This window comes from Amblyraja radiata, chromosome 4 (assembly GCF_010909765.2).
Source record: "Amblyraja radiata isolate CabotCenter1 chromosome 4, sAmbRad1.1.pri, whole genome shotgun sequence".
Lineage (NCBI taxonomy): Eukaryota > Metazoa > Chordata > Chondrichthyes > Rajiformes > Rajidae > Amblyraja > Amblyraja radiata.
The window spans coordinates 68,247,539-68,265,883 of record NC_045959.1 but is presented as its reverse complement, the minus strand read 5'-3'; the positions used below and the strand labels follow the sequence as shown (position 1 = coordinate 68,265,883).

The window sequence follows — 18,345 nt, the reverse complement described above, 5'->3', positions numbered from 1 at the left end:
GTATATGCGATAGGACCGCTGACAGAGAAGCGGCAGTTTAATTGTGTATAGCCAAGGCTCCTTTTCTGCAGAGATGCTGCCTGACCCGCTGAGCTTTTTTTGTTCTCCGGTGTAAACCAACGCCTATAGTTCCTTCCTACACGAGGAACTGGTTTACAAAACAAAGATACGAAGTACTGGAGTAACTCAGTCACTTAGTGGGTCAGGCAGCATCTCTGGAGACGATAGATAAGTGATGTTTCGGGTCCGGAGCCTTCTTCGGACTCGGTTTAATTGTGTATGTCTCTTTCAATCCCAGTTCCTGGGGACAGTCACCGCAATCCAAGGGGTTCGTTCACTTTAACCACACACCAGAAAATTAATCGCTTCATTTCCCCAGCCTCAGTTATCATCCAATCCATGTCGAAGCGCCGCCATTCAATTGTACTTCCGGCAACGTTCAGGAATAAACTTTCTAGAACCCATTAAATGCAGAACAAGAACTAGATCCAGGAATTTTAAAAATAATTATTCGATTAGTCTAAAAACAGAATCAGCAAATTATCAAGATTGAATACAAGAGAGTATTAAAAAACACGTTTCCATGCTGTATCTTGCAATTAATCAAAACAAACACAAGTTTGCAAACATGAACCAGCAGAATTAAAAAAATATATTTATTGCTTTAACTTGAATATAATTTTGCCCAATGTGATCTATTTTAAGCAATAGTTTGAGCTTACTTCCTTAGGTTTACCTTTCTCGTGCTCAAAATCTAATTTTAATATTGCTAATATAGTGTTTTAAAAACTTAATTTGAATGGATTATTAATACATTAGGCTTTATTTATTTATTTACGAGACATGGGTATTGCTGGCAAAGTCAATACTTTTGACCCTCTTGAACTGAGGAATAGTTTAGTTGAGTTTATTGTCACATGTACTGAGGTACAGTGAAAAGCTTTTATTGCCAGCAGAAAGACTATACATGATTACAATCGAGCCATCCATAGTGCACAGATACATAACAAAGGAAATAACGTTTAGTGCAAGATAAAGTCCATTCAAGTCCGATTAAAGATAATCTGAGTCTCCAATAGGGTACATAGTAGCTCAGAACCACACGCTCTGTTGATAGGATGACTCGGTTTCCTGACAGCTGGGAAGAAACTCCCTGAATCTGGAGGTATGCGTTTTTATAGATTTTTCCTCTTGCCTGAAGGAGAAGAGGAAGTGCCCAGGGTGCGATTATGATCATCCTTGATTATGCTAGTGGCCTTGCCAAGGCAGTGTGAGGTTTAAATGAAGTCAATAGAAGGGAGGTTGGTTTGTGTGATGGTCTGGGCTGCGTCCACAATTCTCCGCAATTTCTTGCAGTCTTGGATGGAGCTGTTCCCAAACCAAGGTGTGATAGTTTAAGAATTTTGAGCCAGTTTGGAGACCAGATCGGTGAGGATTGACATATGTTAGTAAACTAAATGAATTGTTTTAAAATGATATTTTGGTAGTTTTATTGTTGTTGATCCTAGTTCTTTTTTCTTAGTTACACAATCATTGTTGAACTGTTTTTAAAACATAGAACAGTACAGTGCAGGCCCTTTGTCCCACAATGTGCATGCTGAACATGTTGCCAGGTTAAACAAGCCATCTCTGCCTGTACATGATCCATGTCCCTCTATTCTCTGTATATCCATATATCTAAAAGCCTCTTAAACGCCATTATCGTAACTGCCCCGACTACCACCCCTGCCAACGTATTCCAGGTACTGTGGAAAAAAAAACTTACCCTGCACATTTTCTTTAAATTTTGCCTCTCTCACCATAAAACTCTGCTCTCAAGCAGGTCAAACGATCCCGAGCGGTACAAGAAGGCCCGCTATGAACTCTGCAAAACCATCAAGGATGCCAAGAGACAATACCTGGATAAACTTGAGTCCTGGTATAATCACTTGGGCACACAGAAAATGTGGCAAGGTCTGAATAAGATAACTGGCTGAAAAGCAAGGTCAGGCAACATCATTGGTGATAGTGCGACCCTATCCGATGAACTGAGTGATTTCTATACTCGCTTCGAGCAGAAGGCCAACCTTGTTTAACCTGGCCCTTCAGACTCCAGTGTGCCTCTCCCCAGGGTGACTAGCAGTGGTTAGATCGGCCTACCTGAGGGTAAACCGACGAAAATCCACTGGGCCAGACTGGAGTTCCTGGCCGTGTCCTTAGTAGCTGTGTGGACCAGCTAGCGGGAGTATTCACGGACATCTCTAATATTTCCCTACTCCATTCTGAGGTACCTACCTGCTTGAAGAAGACCACCATCGTCCCAGTGCCGATGAAAAGCAAGACCTCATGCCGAAACGACTACCGTCCAGTGTCCTTAACATCCACCATCATGAAATGATTTAAGAGGCTAGTTATGGAACGCATGAAATCCAGTCTACCCCGCGGCCTTGACCCACTGCAGTTTGCCTATTGCCACACAGGTCCACGGATGATGCCATCGCCCTAACCCTGCACTCATCCCTAGAACACCTGGATAAGGATGCAGGCACACCAGGCAGTGAAGAAAGCTAATGGCATGTTGGCCTTCATAACAAGAGGAGTTGAGTATAGGAGCAAAGAGGCCCTTCTGCAGTTGTACAGGGCCCTGGTGAGACCACACCTGGAGTATTGTGTGCAGTTTTGGTCCGAAATTTGAGGAAATAGATTCTTATAAGGCATATAAGGGAATAAGGCCCTAAAGGAGAGAGGTGTCCGCTTCCAGACCCTGCTGGACAAGATGCGCATCACTGGGACTCAGGAACATGCACATATCGTAGTGCACAACACGCAGCACAGGAGCTGAGGAGGAGAGGCTACTCCATGGAGACACCAGATTACAGCGCCTAGGAGCTGGCGGACCCAGAGATTGGGCGTCTTCTCCAGGCTATGACATGGCAAAGAGTTGGAAAGAGGAGCGAAGATGGCAGTGAGACAGTAAGAGAGCGACTACAGGAGTCTGAGCAGACCCTATCCAACTACCTTGTATTGTGTCACGATTTCTTTTGGACTAGAAAATAAGTGCTATCGCATGGCGTTGGACGATACTAGGATGCGTGAAATGGAGTGTTTCACCTCTAGTGAGGGGCCCTCTGGGAGGAGGCTTTCCCCTCTACCTGCCAACGGGGACTCAGGGTGGCTAGGAATCACCCTTACTTGGAAGTCAGCTGTTTTTTCTTTTTTTTAAAGTTTCTTTATTTGGCACATGTTGTCCAGATGTTCAGACCTGCACAGTTCCAAGTTATCTGGAGATTTATGAATGCAATACAGGATTAGGTAAATTAAATGTCACGTAATACTATCAAATTGGTGTCACTCAATGTAAATGGGACGAATAATCCAGTTAAAAGGAGCAAGGTCCTGGCTAAACTGAGAAAAGGAAAGGCTCGGGTACTATTTTACAAGAAACCCACCTGCCTCAACAAGAACACGAGAAATTAAAACACTTTGGCTTTAGAAATGCATTTTATAGTTCCTACACTGATCAATGTATATGTCCCCCAGAGAGTACCAAATGTTTTTTCAAAACTGTTTGACATTATTGCTTTAGAGACTGAAGGTATTTTGATATGTGGAGGGGACTTCAATGTGGTCATGAATCATAATTTGGATACAGCAAGCCAAAAAAAAAACAAGATGCATCTGACCAAGTTTATTAACACATCAGTGCAGGAAATTGGCCTAATTGATGTTTGGAGAGAACTTCACCCTTTTGAAAGGGACTACATACACTATTCAGTACCTCATTCTATCTACTCCAGGATTGACTACTTTTTAATGAATATGGGTGAAAGCCACAGAATCACAGTGTAAAATCGGGGTGGCAGATGTATCTGATCACAATGCAATCAGCTTGACAGTACACCTGAATAGTAGAAAAAGAAATACTGTTTGGAGGCTCAATGTAGGTATTTTGAATGGTAAGGCAAATGTGGAACAAATAAGGGAAGAGATAAAAAGGTACATAGAAGAGAATGATAACGGGGATGTCCACATAATACTGTAATACTGTGGGATGCTATTAAGGCAGTTATACGTGGAAAGCTGATCGCCCTGACATCATCACAAAAAAAAGGTCCGGCTAGCTACGTATGAACATAAAGTAGAAAAATTGAAAGAATTGGAGAAAAAACATAAAAACGTACAGGATCAGCTGGTACTAAAACAGATTAAGGAAATAGGGGGGGGGAGATAGATGAGATCCTCAGGGGAGATATGGAAAAAAGGGCAAGATTTGTAAAGCAGACCTATTATGAAGCAGGTCCAAAAGCAACTAGACTACTGGCCAAACGCCTGTGTAAACAGCAGACCTCTAATACAATTCATAAAATAAGAGATCCTAAAATCAACCAATTATCACATGAGCCAGATGAGATAGAAAGAATATTTGAAGAGTACTATAAGAACCTCTATTCTAAACCACCATCAACTGACAAAAGGACAATGAGAAGTTTTCTTAACTCACTCGACCTGCCATCCATTGGTGAGACACAAAATAATACCATTACTTCACAATTTACAGTTAAGGAGCTGGAAGCTGCAATCAGTAGACTTAAGGCTAGTAAATCACCTGGCAGCGATGGGTTTCCACCAGAATGGTACAAGGTCTTTAAGAAAGGTAACACCTCTGCTCCTGTCTTGCTTTAACTGGACCCTTAAAGAGGGCAGGGCTCCCCCATCATGGAAGGAAGCAATTATTACCATTTTACCTAAGGAAGGCAAAGACAAAGAGCAATGTAAAAAATTCAGGCCACTCTCAATGTAGACTACAAACTATTTACCTCAATCATTTGCAAAAGACTCGAGACTTTTGTACCAGATCTGATTAATGAAGACCAAACTGGATTTATTAGGGGGCATCAAACAGGACAATATTAGAAGAACCCTCCACATTGTGGATAATGCTCAAAAAAAGGATACAAATATGGTCCTGGTCAGTTTAGATGCAGAAAAAGTCTTTGATGGTGTTAGTTGGGTATTTTTATATGAAGTACTAAGGAGATTTGGTTTCAATGAAGATGCAATTTGGTGTCTTAAAACAATATATCAGGAGCCTACAGCTAGGATTAAGGTAAATGGAAACCTATCAAAAAGGATCCAGTTAGAGAGGGGGACAAGACAATGATGCTGTCTTTCTCCTGCTCTCTTTGTTTTGTATATTGAATCCTTAGCACAAGCAATAAGGCAGAGAGAAGACCTGCAGGGGGTCAAAATAAGGGGGAAAGAACATTTCATTAGTCTTTTCACTGATGTCATTATTTTTCCTGAATGACCAGATATATACCACTCCCTGATGAGCTCAATATGTTTTACGCACGCTTTGATAGGGAGAACGCCGATGTGCCTCCCGAGCCCCCATTCGCTGTGATGGTATTTCAGTCTCAGTCACAGAGGCCAACGTCAGGAAATCCTTCAGAAAGCTGAACCCTCGAAAAGCGCCTGGACCTGATGGTATACCTGGTTGTGTTCTAAAAACCTATGCGGACCAACTGGCTGGAGTTTTTACGGATATTTTCAACCTCTCACTTCTGAGGTCTGAGGTTCCCACCTGCTTCAAAAGGGCATCAATTATACCAGTGCCCAAGAAGAGTAAGGTGACGTGCCTCAATGACTATCGACCAGTGGCACTAACGCCTGTGGTGATGAAGTGCTTTGAGAGGTTGATCATGGCGCAAGTCAACTACTACCTCGACAAAAACCTGGACCCACTGCAGTTCGCTTACCGCCGCAACAGATCAACGGTGGATGCGATCTCGCTGGCCCTCCACTCCGCTCTGGACCACTTGGACAACAAAAACTCATATGTCAGACTGTTATTCATTGATTACAGCTCGGCATTTAATACAATCATCCCCTCCAAGCTGGTTACCAAACTCGCAGAACTGGGTCTCTGCGCATCCCTCTGCAATTGTATCCTCGACTTCCTCATTCTCAGACCACAGTCTGTTCGTATTGGTGGAAATGTGTCAGACTCTATAACAATCGGCACGGGAGCATCTCAAGGCTACGTGCTCAGCCCCCTGCTGTACTCACTCTATACTCATGACTGCGTAGCCGGTCATAGTGCGAACTCCATCCTCAAGTTCGCTGACGGCACCACTGTTGTGGGACGTATCACTGATGGGGATGAGTCAGGGTATAGAAGAGAGATCGAGCAACTGTCCATATGGTGTCAGCACAATAACCTGGCCCTCAACACCAGCAAAACCATGGAACCGATTGTGGACTTTGGAAGGAATAGGATGGGGACCCACAGTCCCATTTATATCAACGGGTCGATGGTTGAAAGGGTCAAGAGCTTCAAATTCCTGGGCGTGCACATCTCTGAAGATTTTTCCTGGTCCGAGAACACTGATGCAATTATTAAGAAAGCACATCAGCCCCTCTACTTCCTGAGAAGATTACGGAGAGTAGGTTTGTCAAGGAGGACTCTCTCTACAGGTGCACAGTAGAGAGCATGCTGACCGGTTGCATTGTGGCTTGGTTCGGCAACCTGAGTGCCCTGGAGAGGAAAAGACTACAAAAAGTAGTAAACACTGCCCAGTCCATCATCGGCTCTGACCTCCCTTCCATCGAGGGGATCTATCGCAGTCGCTGCCTCAAAAGGGCTGGCAGTATCATCAAGGACCCTCACCATCCTGGCCACACACTCACCTGAAGACTGCAACGACCAAGTTCAGGAATAGCTACTTCCCCACAGCCATCAGGCTATTAAATTTGGCTCGGACAAAACTCTGAACATTAATATCCCATTATCTGTTATTTGCACTTTAACAGTTTATTTATTAATGTGTGTATATATTTATATAATGGTATATAGACACACTGATCTGTTTTGTAGTCAATGCCTGCTATGTTCTGTTGTGCTGAAGCAAAGCAAGAATTTCATTGTCCTATCAGGGACACATGACAATAAACTCACTTAACTTGAACTATGTCTCCCAAATCTAATCAACCTATTTGAAACATAGAAAATAGGTGCAGGAGGAGGCCATACGGCCCTTCGAGCCAGCACCGCCATAACCCGTGCCTGCCTACCTATATCCCTTGACTCCACTAGCCCCTAGAATATCTAACTCTCTCTTAAATACATCCAGTGATTTGGCCTCTACTGCCCTCTGTGGCAGGGAATTCCATAAATTCACAACTCTCTGGGTGAAAAAGTTTTTGCTCACCTCAGTCTTAAATGACCTCCCCTTTATTAGAAAATAGGTGCAGGAGGAGGCCATTCGGCCCTTCGAGCCAGCACCGCCATTCATTGTGATCATGGCTGATCGTCCCCTATCAACAGGGCCGGTTTTAAGCCGATTTGACCGATTGCTCCCAATTGGGCCCCGCGCCTAGGGGGGCCCCGCACTAATGTTCCGTACTTCGTATGGAAATACGAATTCTCTTTGTTAACTAAAGTTTTTTTAAATTCGCCATCCGGATTTTTTTTTTAAACGAACATGTATAACCAAAGATCTTCTAGCAGAGCTCCACTATAGGATCTTTGTGTATAACAACCTGCTGCACGGCCATCAGACACAAACGATGTGTTAACTAGTACTGTTAGCACTTCTTATCAGCAAGTACTTAACTCGTTGTTATACATTATGTCATCAATGCATCCATCCGCCTTCCTCAGTAAATGTTATTGTGTTTTGAACAAGTATTAATAACGTCGTAGGTACACAAAATTGCTGGAGGAACTCAGCGGGTGCAGCAGCATCTATGGAGCGAAGGAAATAGGCGACGTTTCGGGCCGAAACCCTTCTTCAGACTGATGGGGGGTGGGGAAAGAAAGAAGGAAAAAGGGAGGAGGAGGAGCCCGAGGGCGGGCGGATGGGAGGGTGGGAGGAGACAGCTAGAGGGTGAAGGAAGGGGAGGGGACAGCACAGGCTAGCCAAATTGGGGGAATTCAATGTTGATGCCATAAGGGCGCAAGGACCCCAGACGGAATATGAGGTGCTGTTCCTCCAATTTCCGCTGTTGCTCACTCTGGCAATGGAGGAGACCCAGGACAGAGAGGTCGGATTGGGAATGGGAGGGGGAGTTGAAGTGCTGAGCCACCGGGAGGTCAGGTAGGTTAAGGCGGACTGAGCGGAGGTGTTCGGCGAAACGGTCGCCCAACCTACGCTTGGTCTCACCGATGTAAATTAGCTGACATCTAGAGCAGCGGATGCAGTAGATGAGGTTGGAGGAGATACAGGTGAACCTTTGTCGCACCTGGAACGACTGCTTGGGACCTTGAATGGAGTCGAGGGGGGAGGTGAAGGGACAGGTGGTGCATTTCTTGCGGTTGCAACGGAAAGTGCCCGGGGAGGGGGTGGTGCGGAAGGGAAGAATTGACGAGGGAGTTGCGGAGGGAGCGGTCTTTGCGGAAGGCAGACATGGGGGGAGATGGGAAGATGTGGCGAGTGGTGGGGTCACGTTGGAGGTGGCGGAAATGGCGGAGGATTATGTGTTGTATTTGCCGGCTGGTGGGGTGAAAGGTGAGGACCAGAGGGACTCTGCCCTTGTTGCGTGTGCGGGGATGGGGAGAGAGAGCAGTGTTACGGGGTATGGATGAGACCCTGGTGTGAGCCTCATCTATGGTGGCGGAGGGGAATCCCCGTTCCCTGAAGAACGAGGACATTTCCGATGCCCTGGTATGAAATGTCTCATCCTGGGAACAGATGCGGCGTAGGCGGAGGAATTGGGAGTAGGGGATGGAGTCTTTACAGGGGACAGGGTGGGAAGACGTGTAGTCCAGATAGCCATGTGAGTCAGTGGGTTTGTAATGTATGTCGGTCAGGAGTCTGTCCCCTGCGATGAAGGAACGTCGTGTTCCTTTGAATAAAATTCACGCGGCGTCATTAATACTTGTTTAAAACACAATTACATGTAGATGTAATGTAGATCGATGACACGTTGAGAATTTCTTTAAACTCACCATCATGAGTGAGGGCCCCGGAGCGCGAGAAGGGGCTTCTTCCTGGTGTGCAGGTTAGTCATTTACCTACCGACCCACGTTGTGTCTCTTTGTGTTTTGCTCTCTCCCTCCCTCTCTCCCTCTCCCGCTCCCCATCTCGTCTCTCTCTAGCTCTCTCACACTGTCGCCTCGGCATTCCCGGAGTCATTGACGTTTTGCGGTAGACAAAAATGCTGGAGAAAACCAGCGGGTGAGGCAGTCGCCTGGCCCGCTGAGTTCCTCCAGCACTCTGTGTTTTTTGTTTGGCTCTGAAGTTGAAGGTGGCTCAACGGGACGCGCAAGGGCTCTGGGGAGAGGGTTGCGTTTCTGGTCGAGACCTTTCTTCAGACAATCACAACTAATCTCACCGACGAGAGTTCAGTTTAGTCTGAAGAAGGGTCTTCTCTCTAAAGTCGCTGCGCTGCCTGTCCTGCAGAGTTACTCCAGCTTTATGTCTATCTTCAATTTCAGAGAAATACAATTTCTCACGGGGGGCTTATAACGTCTCTAAACCCCTCTGGGACCCTCTGAACACCTCTAAAACTCCTCTAGCCCCCCTATTTCCCTCTATTCCCCTCTAAACAATTGTAAACACACCTGAACCCATCTGAAGCCCTCTAAACATCTCTAAACCGTTTAAACCCCTCTAAACTAGGAGGCTGCAAGGTGACTTGGATAGGCTGGGTGAGTGGGCAAATGCATGGGAGATGCAGTATAATGTGGATAAATGTGAGGTTATCCACTTTGGTGGCAAAAACAGGAAAGTAGACTATTATCTGAATTGTGGCCGATTAGGAAAAGGGGAGATGCAACGAGATGCAACGAAAAATGCTCACGGCAGACCAAACGTGTTAAACAGAAATTGGTCAGATATTGAGCTTTACACAGTGAGAAATCATGTGAACTAAGCACTGAATTTAATTTTAAATGAATGTACCTGCATGTTATACTGTTTAGTTTGGAGATACCACCAGATAGTCTGGTTGATACAACCAGATTAGTTTGGAGATACAACCAGATTAGTTTGGAGATACAACCAGATTAGTTTGGAGATACAACCAGATTAGTTTGGAGATACAACCAGATTAGCTTGGAGTTCGCACCGACCCGCGATTTTTGTTACAGATTTGACAAATTTATTTGGCGGCCAATCAAACGCTGTCTCTAAGGGGGTTGCATCCAATCACCAACCAGCTTGCCTTAAAATTCCCGAAAATACACGAAATATAAACATACATAAATTTTTACTTTTCTAGAGTAGGGGCCCCGCCATCAGTTTTCTAATTGGGCCCCGCAATTCCTAGCACCGGCCCTGCCTATCAATAACCCGTGCCTGCCCTCCCCATATCCCTTGACTCCACTAACCCCGAGAGCTCTATCTAACTCTTTAATCCATCCAATGATTTGGCCTCCACTGCCCTCTGGCAGGGAATTCCATAAATTCCACAACACAACAAACATGGATACTACTCAGGGTATAAACTGAATATAACAAAAACACAAATTCTTTCATTCAATTATTCTCCATCCCAACAAATCAGAGATGCATATAATCTGAAATGGAATTCAAAATTGATGCAGTATCTTGGTGTAACTATAACCGAAACACTTTCTAACATGTTTGAAACTAATTATAACAAAATTGAAGAAAACATCAAAAAGGATGTTGAAAGGTGGTCTACCCTTCCTCTAGACTTCAGTGCCAGAATACAAATGGTAAAAATGTATATCCTACCTAAACTACTATATTTATTCTAATCCCTCCCGAAACAAATTCATAGCCTGGGATAAGATGATCTCTAGATTCATTTGAAATAGCAAAAAACCAAGAATAAAACTAACAACACTTCAACTGCCGAAAAGCAAGGGTGGAATGGCTTTACCAAATCTGAGGAAATACTTTTATGCAGCTCAACTCAGACCTCTGGCTCCAGGACAAGGGGTCACAGTTTAAGGATAAAGGGGAAATCTTTTAGGACCGAGATGAGAAAAACATTTTTCACACAGAGAGTGGTGAATCTCTGGAATTCTCTGCCACAGAAGGTAGTTGAGGCCAGTTCATTGGCTATATTTAAGAGGGAGTTAGATGTGGCCCTTGTGGCTAAAGGGATCAGGGGGTATGGAGATAAGGCAGGTACAGGATACTGAGTTGGATGATCAGCCATGATCATATTAAATGGTGGTGCAGGCTCGAAGGGCCGAATGGCCTACTCCTGCACCTATTTTCTATGTTTCTATGTTGGTGTAGACCTGATTATGAATCTCGATGGAAAGAAATGGAAAGGGAGATACAGGGTTACCAGACCCAGATTCTGGTGGGAGACATGCTATGGATCCAATAGTAGCATTTACGTTAGAAATATGGAATGTTATAGTGGAAAAATACAAATTAAAAAGAGGGGTTCACTCATTGAAGTGGTTCGCATATGACTCAAAGTTTAAGCCAGGGGTGTATGATTCAAGATTCAAAGAATGGGCACAAAAAGGCATAACGGCGATGTATACAGTTTCAGAAAATGGCGAATTTATGAGCTTCCAAGATTTAAAGTCAAAGTATGGTCTCGAAAACAAAGATTTTTTTAGATACTTGCAATTAAGAGACTATTTTACAAAAGAGATAAGGCCAGAACATTGGCATTGAAGGTTCTGCACTCAGCTGGCTCCGTTCCTACCTTTCCAACTGATCCCACTTCATCTCTCTCCATAACCACACCTCTGCTACAGCCACTGTCACTCAAGGCGTTCCCCAAGGCTCTGTTCTCGGTCCCCTCCTCTTCATCATCTACATCCTCCCCCTTGGTCATATACTCCGTCACTTCAAACTGGACTTCTATTGCTATGCTGATGACACCCAGATCTATCTCAGCACCAAGTCCCCCCACCACCCCCCTCTCTCCCATATCAACTCCTGCCTGTCAGCCATCAAATCTTAAATGCAACTCAACTTTCTTAAATTAAACAGTAACAAAACATATAGATTGGGTGAATCAAATTGGCAAGGGTGCTGAGGAAGAGGATTTCTTGGAATGTATGCGGGATAGTTTTCTAAACCAACATGTAGAGGAACCAACGGGAGAGCAGGCTATTCTAGACTGGGTATTGAGTAATGAGGAAGGGTTAGTTAGCAGTCTTGTTGTACGTGGCCCCTTGGGCAAGAGTGACCATAATATGGTTGAGTTCTTCATTAGGATGGAGAGTGACATCGTTAATTCAGAAACAAGGGTCCTGAACTTAAAGAAAGGTAACTTTGAGGGTATGAGACGTGAATTGGCCAAGATAGACTGGCGATTGATTCTTAATGGGTTGACGGTGGATATGCAATGGAAGGCATTTAAAGACTGCATGGATGAACTACAACAATTGTTCATCCCAGTTTGGCAAAAAAATAAATCAGGGAAGGTGGTGCATCCGTGGATAACAAGGGAAATCAGGGATGGTATCAAAACAAAAGATGAAGCGTACAAATTAGTCAGAAAAAGCAGCCTACCAGAGGACTGGGAGAAATTCAGAGACCAGCAGAGGAGGAAAAAGGGCTTAATTAGGAAAGGGAAAATAGATTATGAAAGAAAACTGGCAGGGAACATAAAAACTGACTGCAAAAGCTTTTATAGATATGTGAAAAGTAAAAGATTAGTTAAAACAAATGTAGGTCCCTTGCAGTCAGAAACGGGTGAATTGATCATGGGGAACAAGGACATGGCAGACCAATTGAATAACTACTTTGGTTCTGTCTTCACTAAGGAAGACATAAATAATCTGCCGGAAATAGCAGGGGACCGAGGGTCAAATGAGATGGAGGAACTGAGTGAAATCCAGGTTAGCCGGGAAGTGGTGTTAGGTAAATTGAATGGATTAAAGGCCGATAAATCCCCAGGGCCAAATAGGCTGCATCCCAGAGTACTTAAGGAAGTAGCCCCAGAAATAGTGGATGCATTAGTGATAATTTTTCAAAACTCTTTAGATTCTGGAGTAGTTCCTGAGGATTGGAGGGTAGCTAATGTAACACCACTTTTTAAAAAGGGAGGGAGAGAGAAAACGGGGAATTACAGACCAGTTAGTCTAATGTCGGTAGTGGGGAAGCTGCTAGAATCAATTATTAAAGATGGGATAGCAGCACATTTGGAAAGTGGTGAAATCATTGGACAAAGTCAGCATGGATTTATGAAGGGTAAATCATGTCTGACGAATCTTATAGAATTTTTCGAGGATGTAACTAGCAGAGTGGATAAGGGAGAACCAGTGGATGTGTTATATCTGGACTTTCAGAAGGCTTTCGACAAGGTCCCACATAAGAGATTAGTATACAAACTTAAAGCACACAGTATTGGGGGTTCAGTATTGATGTGGATAGAGAACTGGCTGGCAGACAGGAAGCAAATAGTAGGAGTAAACGGGTCCTTTTCACAATGGCAGGCAGTGACTAGTGGGGTACCGCAAGGCTCAGTTCTGGGACCCCAGCTATTTACGATATATACTAATGATTTGGACGAGGGAATTGAATGCAACATCTCCAAGTTTGCGGCTGACACGAAGCTGGGGGGCAGTGTTAGCTGTGAGGAGGATGCTAGGAGGCTGCAAGGTGACTTGGATAGGCTGGGTGAGTGGGCAAATGCATGGCAGATGCAGTATAATGTGGATAAATGTGAGGTTATCCACTTTGGTGTAAAAAACAGGAAAGTAGATTATTATCTGAATGGTGGCCGATTAGGAAAGGGGGAGATGCAACGAGACCTGGGTGTCATAGTACACCAGTCATTAAAAGTAGGCAGAAGGTACACAAAATTGCTGGAGAAACTCAGCGGCATCTATGGAGCGAAGGAAATAGGCGACGTTTCGGGCCGAAACCCTTCTTCAGACTGAAGTAGGCATGCAGGTGCAGCAGGCAGTGAAGAAGGCGAATGGTATGTTAGCAGTCATAACAAAAGGATTTGAGTATAGGAGCAGGGAGGTTCTACTGCAGTTGTACAGGGTCTTGGTGAGACCACACCTGGAGTATTGCGTACAGTTTTGGTCTCCTATTTTGAGGAAATACATTCTTGCCATAGAGGGAGTACAGAGAAGGTTCACCAGACTGATTCCTGGGATGTCAGGACTTTCATATGAAGAAAGACTGGATAGACTCGGTTTGTACTCGCTAGAATTTAGAAGATTGAGGGGGAATCTTATAGAAACGTACAAAATTCTTAAGGGGTTGGACAGGCTAGATGCAGGAAGATTATTCCTGAGTTTGGGGAAGTCCAGAACAAGGGGTCACAGTTTAAGGATAAGGGGGAAATCTTTTAGGACCAAGATGAGGAAAACTTTTTTCACACAGAGAGTGGTGAATCTCTGGAATTCTCTGCCGCAGAAGGTAGTTGAGGCCAGTTCATTGGCTATATTTAAGAGGGAGTTAGATGTGGCTAAAGGGATCAGGGGGTATGGAGAGAAGGCAGGTACAGGATACTGAGTTGGATGATCAGCCATGATCATATTGAATGGTGGTGCAGGCTCGAAGGGCCGAATGGCCTACTCCTGCACCTATTTTCTATGTTTCTATGTCTAAAACAGAATTTCTCTTCATTGGCTCCAAATCAACACTTAACAAAATTAACAACCCCACTCTCACTATTGACGGCACCACTGTCTCCCCATCTCCTCAGGCCCGCAACTTTGGCGTGATCTTTGACTCAACCCTCTCCCTTGAGCCTCACATCCGCCATGTTGTCAAAACATCATTTTTTACCTCCGCAACATTGCCAAAATCAGACCCTCTCTCACACCCCCCGCTGCTGAAAGACTCATCCATGCCTTCATCTCCTCCCGACTGGACTACTGTAACTCTCTTCTTTTTGGCATCAATTCCAGCAACATCAACCGACTCCAACTGGTCTAGAATGCAGCCGCCCGACTCATTACCCACACCAAATCCTGGCACCACATCACCCCAGTCCTCAAAGAACTTCACTGGCTTCCCATTTCCCACCGGATCATCTACAAATTCCTGGTCCTCACCTACAAAGCCTTCAACCACTTGGCCCCCCCTTATCTCACATACCTCCTCTCCCCCTACCAACCCTCACGGTCCCTCAGATCCATTTCAGCCGGTCTCCTCTCCATTCTGAAATCCAACCTCTGCACTTTTGGAGGCAGAGCCTTCTCCAGGGCAGCTCCCAGGCTCTGGAACTCCCTCCCACAATTGATCCGAACTTCTGAGTCCCTCACCATCTTCCAGTCCCGCCTCAAGACCCATCTCTTCACCTCTGCATACCCTTAGTCCCACGTCCCCCTCCCCTTTGCATCTCGGTCTTACTGCTCTATTTTGTTTTGTTCTTGACTCACCATGTAAAGCGACTTTGAGTCCTTGAAAAGCGCTATACAAATAAAATGTATTATTATTAGAACTAGATGAAACTTGAAATAATGTGATCAAGGTGATTGTGTATGCATACAAATAGAAGGGGTCTCCGGTCATCTCTGCTTTCGACCAAGCTCTGGTGGGAAACGGGGGAGAATCAATGCTCTACATAAAAACAAAATGGGAAGCAGAATTAAAGATTCAAATAACAGAAGAAGAATTATATTAAATGTGTGAAACACAATGTTCATCCACAAGCTCACTAGTATGGAGAGAATTTTGCTGTAAGAATCTAACTCGCTTTTTGATACCACACAAAATAAAAAGCAGACAACTTGCTGCACAACAACACTGTTGGAGGCTGTGCGGGAGTATGGAGGCAGATCACTCGCATATTTTCTGGAACTGTGTAAAGATAAGGGCATACTGGGAAAATGTTAACGCAGTTGTTAAAAATATCTTGGGTTATAAAATCTCATATACCTGCCCTGTGATGTATCTGGGGCACATTAAAGTTATTGTAATGATAGAAGATACCGATTTGATTAAAGTTTTGCTTGCAGCAAATAAGAAGGCCATTACCAGGCAGTGGCTTAATAAAAAAAAGTCCAAAACAGGAACTATGGCTAGAAATTGTGCGAGACATCTTTACTATGGAGAAATTGACATATTCCTTTAATGTGTAGGAGAATTCATTTGAGAAGAAGTCTTTTTTCTCCCCTGCTCTCCATTTTTCTCCCGATGTTGAAGCCCCAGGCGGGCGATGGTAAGTCCCATGGCCATTTTAGGCTGCGCCAGGCGATGTACCGCCCCGCTCCAGGTCCAAAAGTCACAAGTTGGAGCCCCCGGCGGGCGCTGGAATGTCCCGCGGCCATTAAAGCCGCGCCGGGCGATGTACGGCCCCGCTCCGGGTCGTTCCAACCCCGCGACACGGGCTGGAGAAGTTGTGTTGCGGGAGCTCCGGAAAGCGGTATCCACCCGGACCTGCGAGCTCCCGATGTCCCAGTCCACTGGACCTGCGGCTGCAGCTGGAGCCTCCGAGCACCGGGGTCGGGCCGCAGCAGCGAGCCACCACCGCTCCCCACGCTCCGAGGCCGGCCATCCCCATGATGGTGAGTCCGCAGCTCCGCAGGCTCCGCGACAGGAGCCCCCAGGTCGTCCCGTTTGGAGGCCGCTCCACGGTATTAGGCCCCAACGACAACGGAGACCCGACAGGGAAAAGGTCGGGTCTCCCGTGCAGGGAAGAGATTTTTTTAAGTTTCCCCCCCCCCACCCCCGCCCCCCACATATGCACAGTTAAAAACTATAAAGAAACACAACAACTACATTTAACTAGACAAAAAAAATTAAAAATGACAGACAGGCTGTAGGGGCCGCTGCAACAGTGTCGCGCCGCCAACCGGAAACTTATTTATGAACAACTAATGATGAACAGATACTGATATACCAGAACCAAACACAGTCAGTCAATGAGAAAAAATATGTGTAAATCCAGAATCAACAAATTTACACCCTGGGTAAGTAAAATTTACCCCCTGGGGGTAAATTTACCTCAGGTTGGGAACCCTTGCACTAAACGGTATTCCCTTATTATGACTCACTGGAATTTAGGATGAGAGGCAATCTTATAGAAACGTATAAAATTATAAAAGGACTGGACGCTAGATGCAGGAAAATGTTCCCAATGTTGGGGGTGTCCACAACCAGGGCCACAGTCTAAGAATAAATGGGAGGCCATTTAAAACAGATGAGAAAATAAAATTTCACCCAGAGAGTGGTGAATTTGTGGAATTCTTTGTCACAGAAGGCAGTAGAGGACAATTCACTGGATGAATTTAAAAGAGTTAGATAGCGCTCTAGGGGCTGGCGGAATCAAGGGATATGGGGAAAAGGCAGGCACAGGTTACTAATTGTGGATGATCAGCCATGATCACAGTGAATGGTGGTGCAGGTTCGAAGGGCCAAATGGCCTCCTGCACCTATTTTCTATGTATATATACTGTAAATGGCTTGATTATAATCATGATTGCACATGATAATCATGTGCCGACTGGTTAGCACGCAACAAAAGCTTTTCACTATACCTCGGTACACATGACAATAAACTAAACTAGTCTTTGACATTTCCATTGTAGAATAAAGGTCCTGACTGTCTATTCTAACTTTATGTCATAGCTTTCTATACAGAACTTAATCAGGTCTCCTCAGCCTCTGACATTTCAGAGAAAACAATTAAGAATATTTCTTAAATGTAACTTTCATTTTCTACTGCTTATTATACTATTCTTACATTATTTAACTATTGTTGTCCTACCTGTCAGGGAGCTTTATGGATCAGCAAACTCATTAGTCTTAGGCTTGGTCCATTGATGAACAGCAAACACTCCTGATCACCTATCAATTCCCTCCACCGATGCTGCCTGAGCCGCTGAGTTGCTCTTGCACTTTTTGCATTACTAAGCTCTCCTGAAGATTGACTGACCTATCTGTGGCTGCACTAATGTTCATTAAGTCTGATCTGTTATAATATTGAGCAGATTATAATGGGCAATTATTAAATTCATCAGGTCATGTCATAGGAGCAGAATTAGGCCATTTGGTCCATTGAATCTACTGTACATTTCAATCATGGCTGAACTATCTTTCCCTCTCAACCCCATTCTCCTGCCTTCTCCCCATAACCCTTGGTACCCTTACTAATCAATAAACAGTCAATCTCTGCTTTAAGAATATCTCCACAGCCGTCTGTGGCACTGAATTCAACAGATTCACCACCATCATTCAACAAACGATTATAACAAAATATTCTTGCGATTATATTGTACCCTCACAGTTCCCTAATTTCTTCAAATTAATTGACTTTTTGTATTTGCCTTTTGTGGCCTATATTTTGTACCCTGTGTAGTTATTTTCTCATTTCTATGATTTATATGCAGCTCTGCACAGCTCATTGATATTCTCCAAGGATCACGGGTTACTGATCTACCTTCACAAATCACTTGGCAATGAAGATGTAAGTTCTCCATGAAAGCAAGTTTGTATTTTATTTATATTTTTATCTCTC

General features: G+C 44.5%; 1 protein-coding gene across 1 annotated transcript in view; it reads left to right on the top strand.

The window, feature by feature from the left end:
* prkdc (protein kinase, DNA-activated, catalytic subunit) overlaps positions 1-18,345 on the top strand; it is a 235,559-nt gene that overhangs the window by 311 nt on the left and 216,903 nt on the right. Inside the window, exon 2 of the mRNA XM_033019700.1 lies at positions 18,218-18,294. Within this exon, the coding sequence (XP_032875591.1) occupies positions 18,218-18,294 (77 nt within the window). The remainder of the gene's footprint in view (positions 1-18,217; positions 18,295-18,345) is intronic.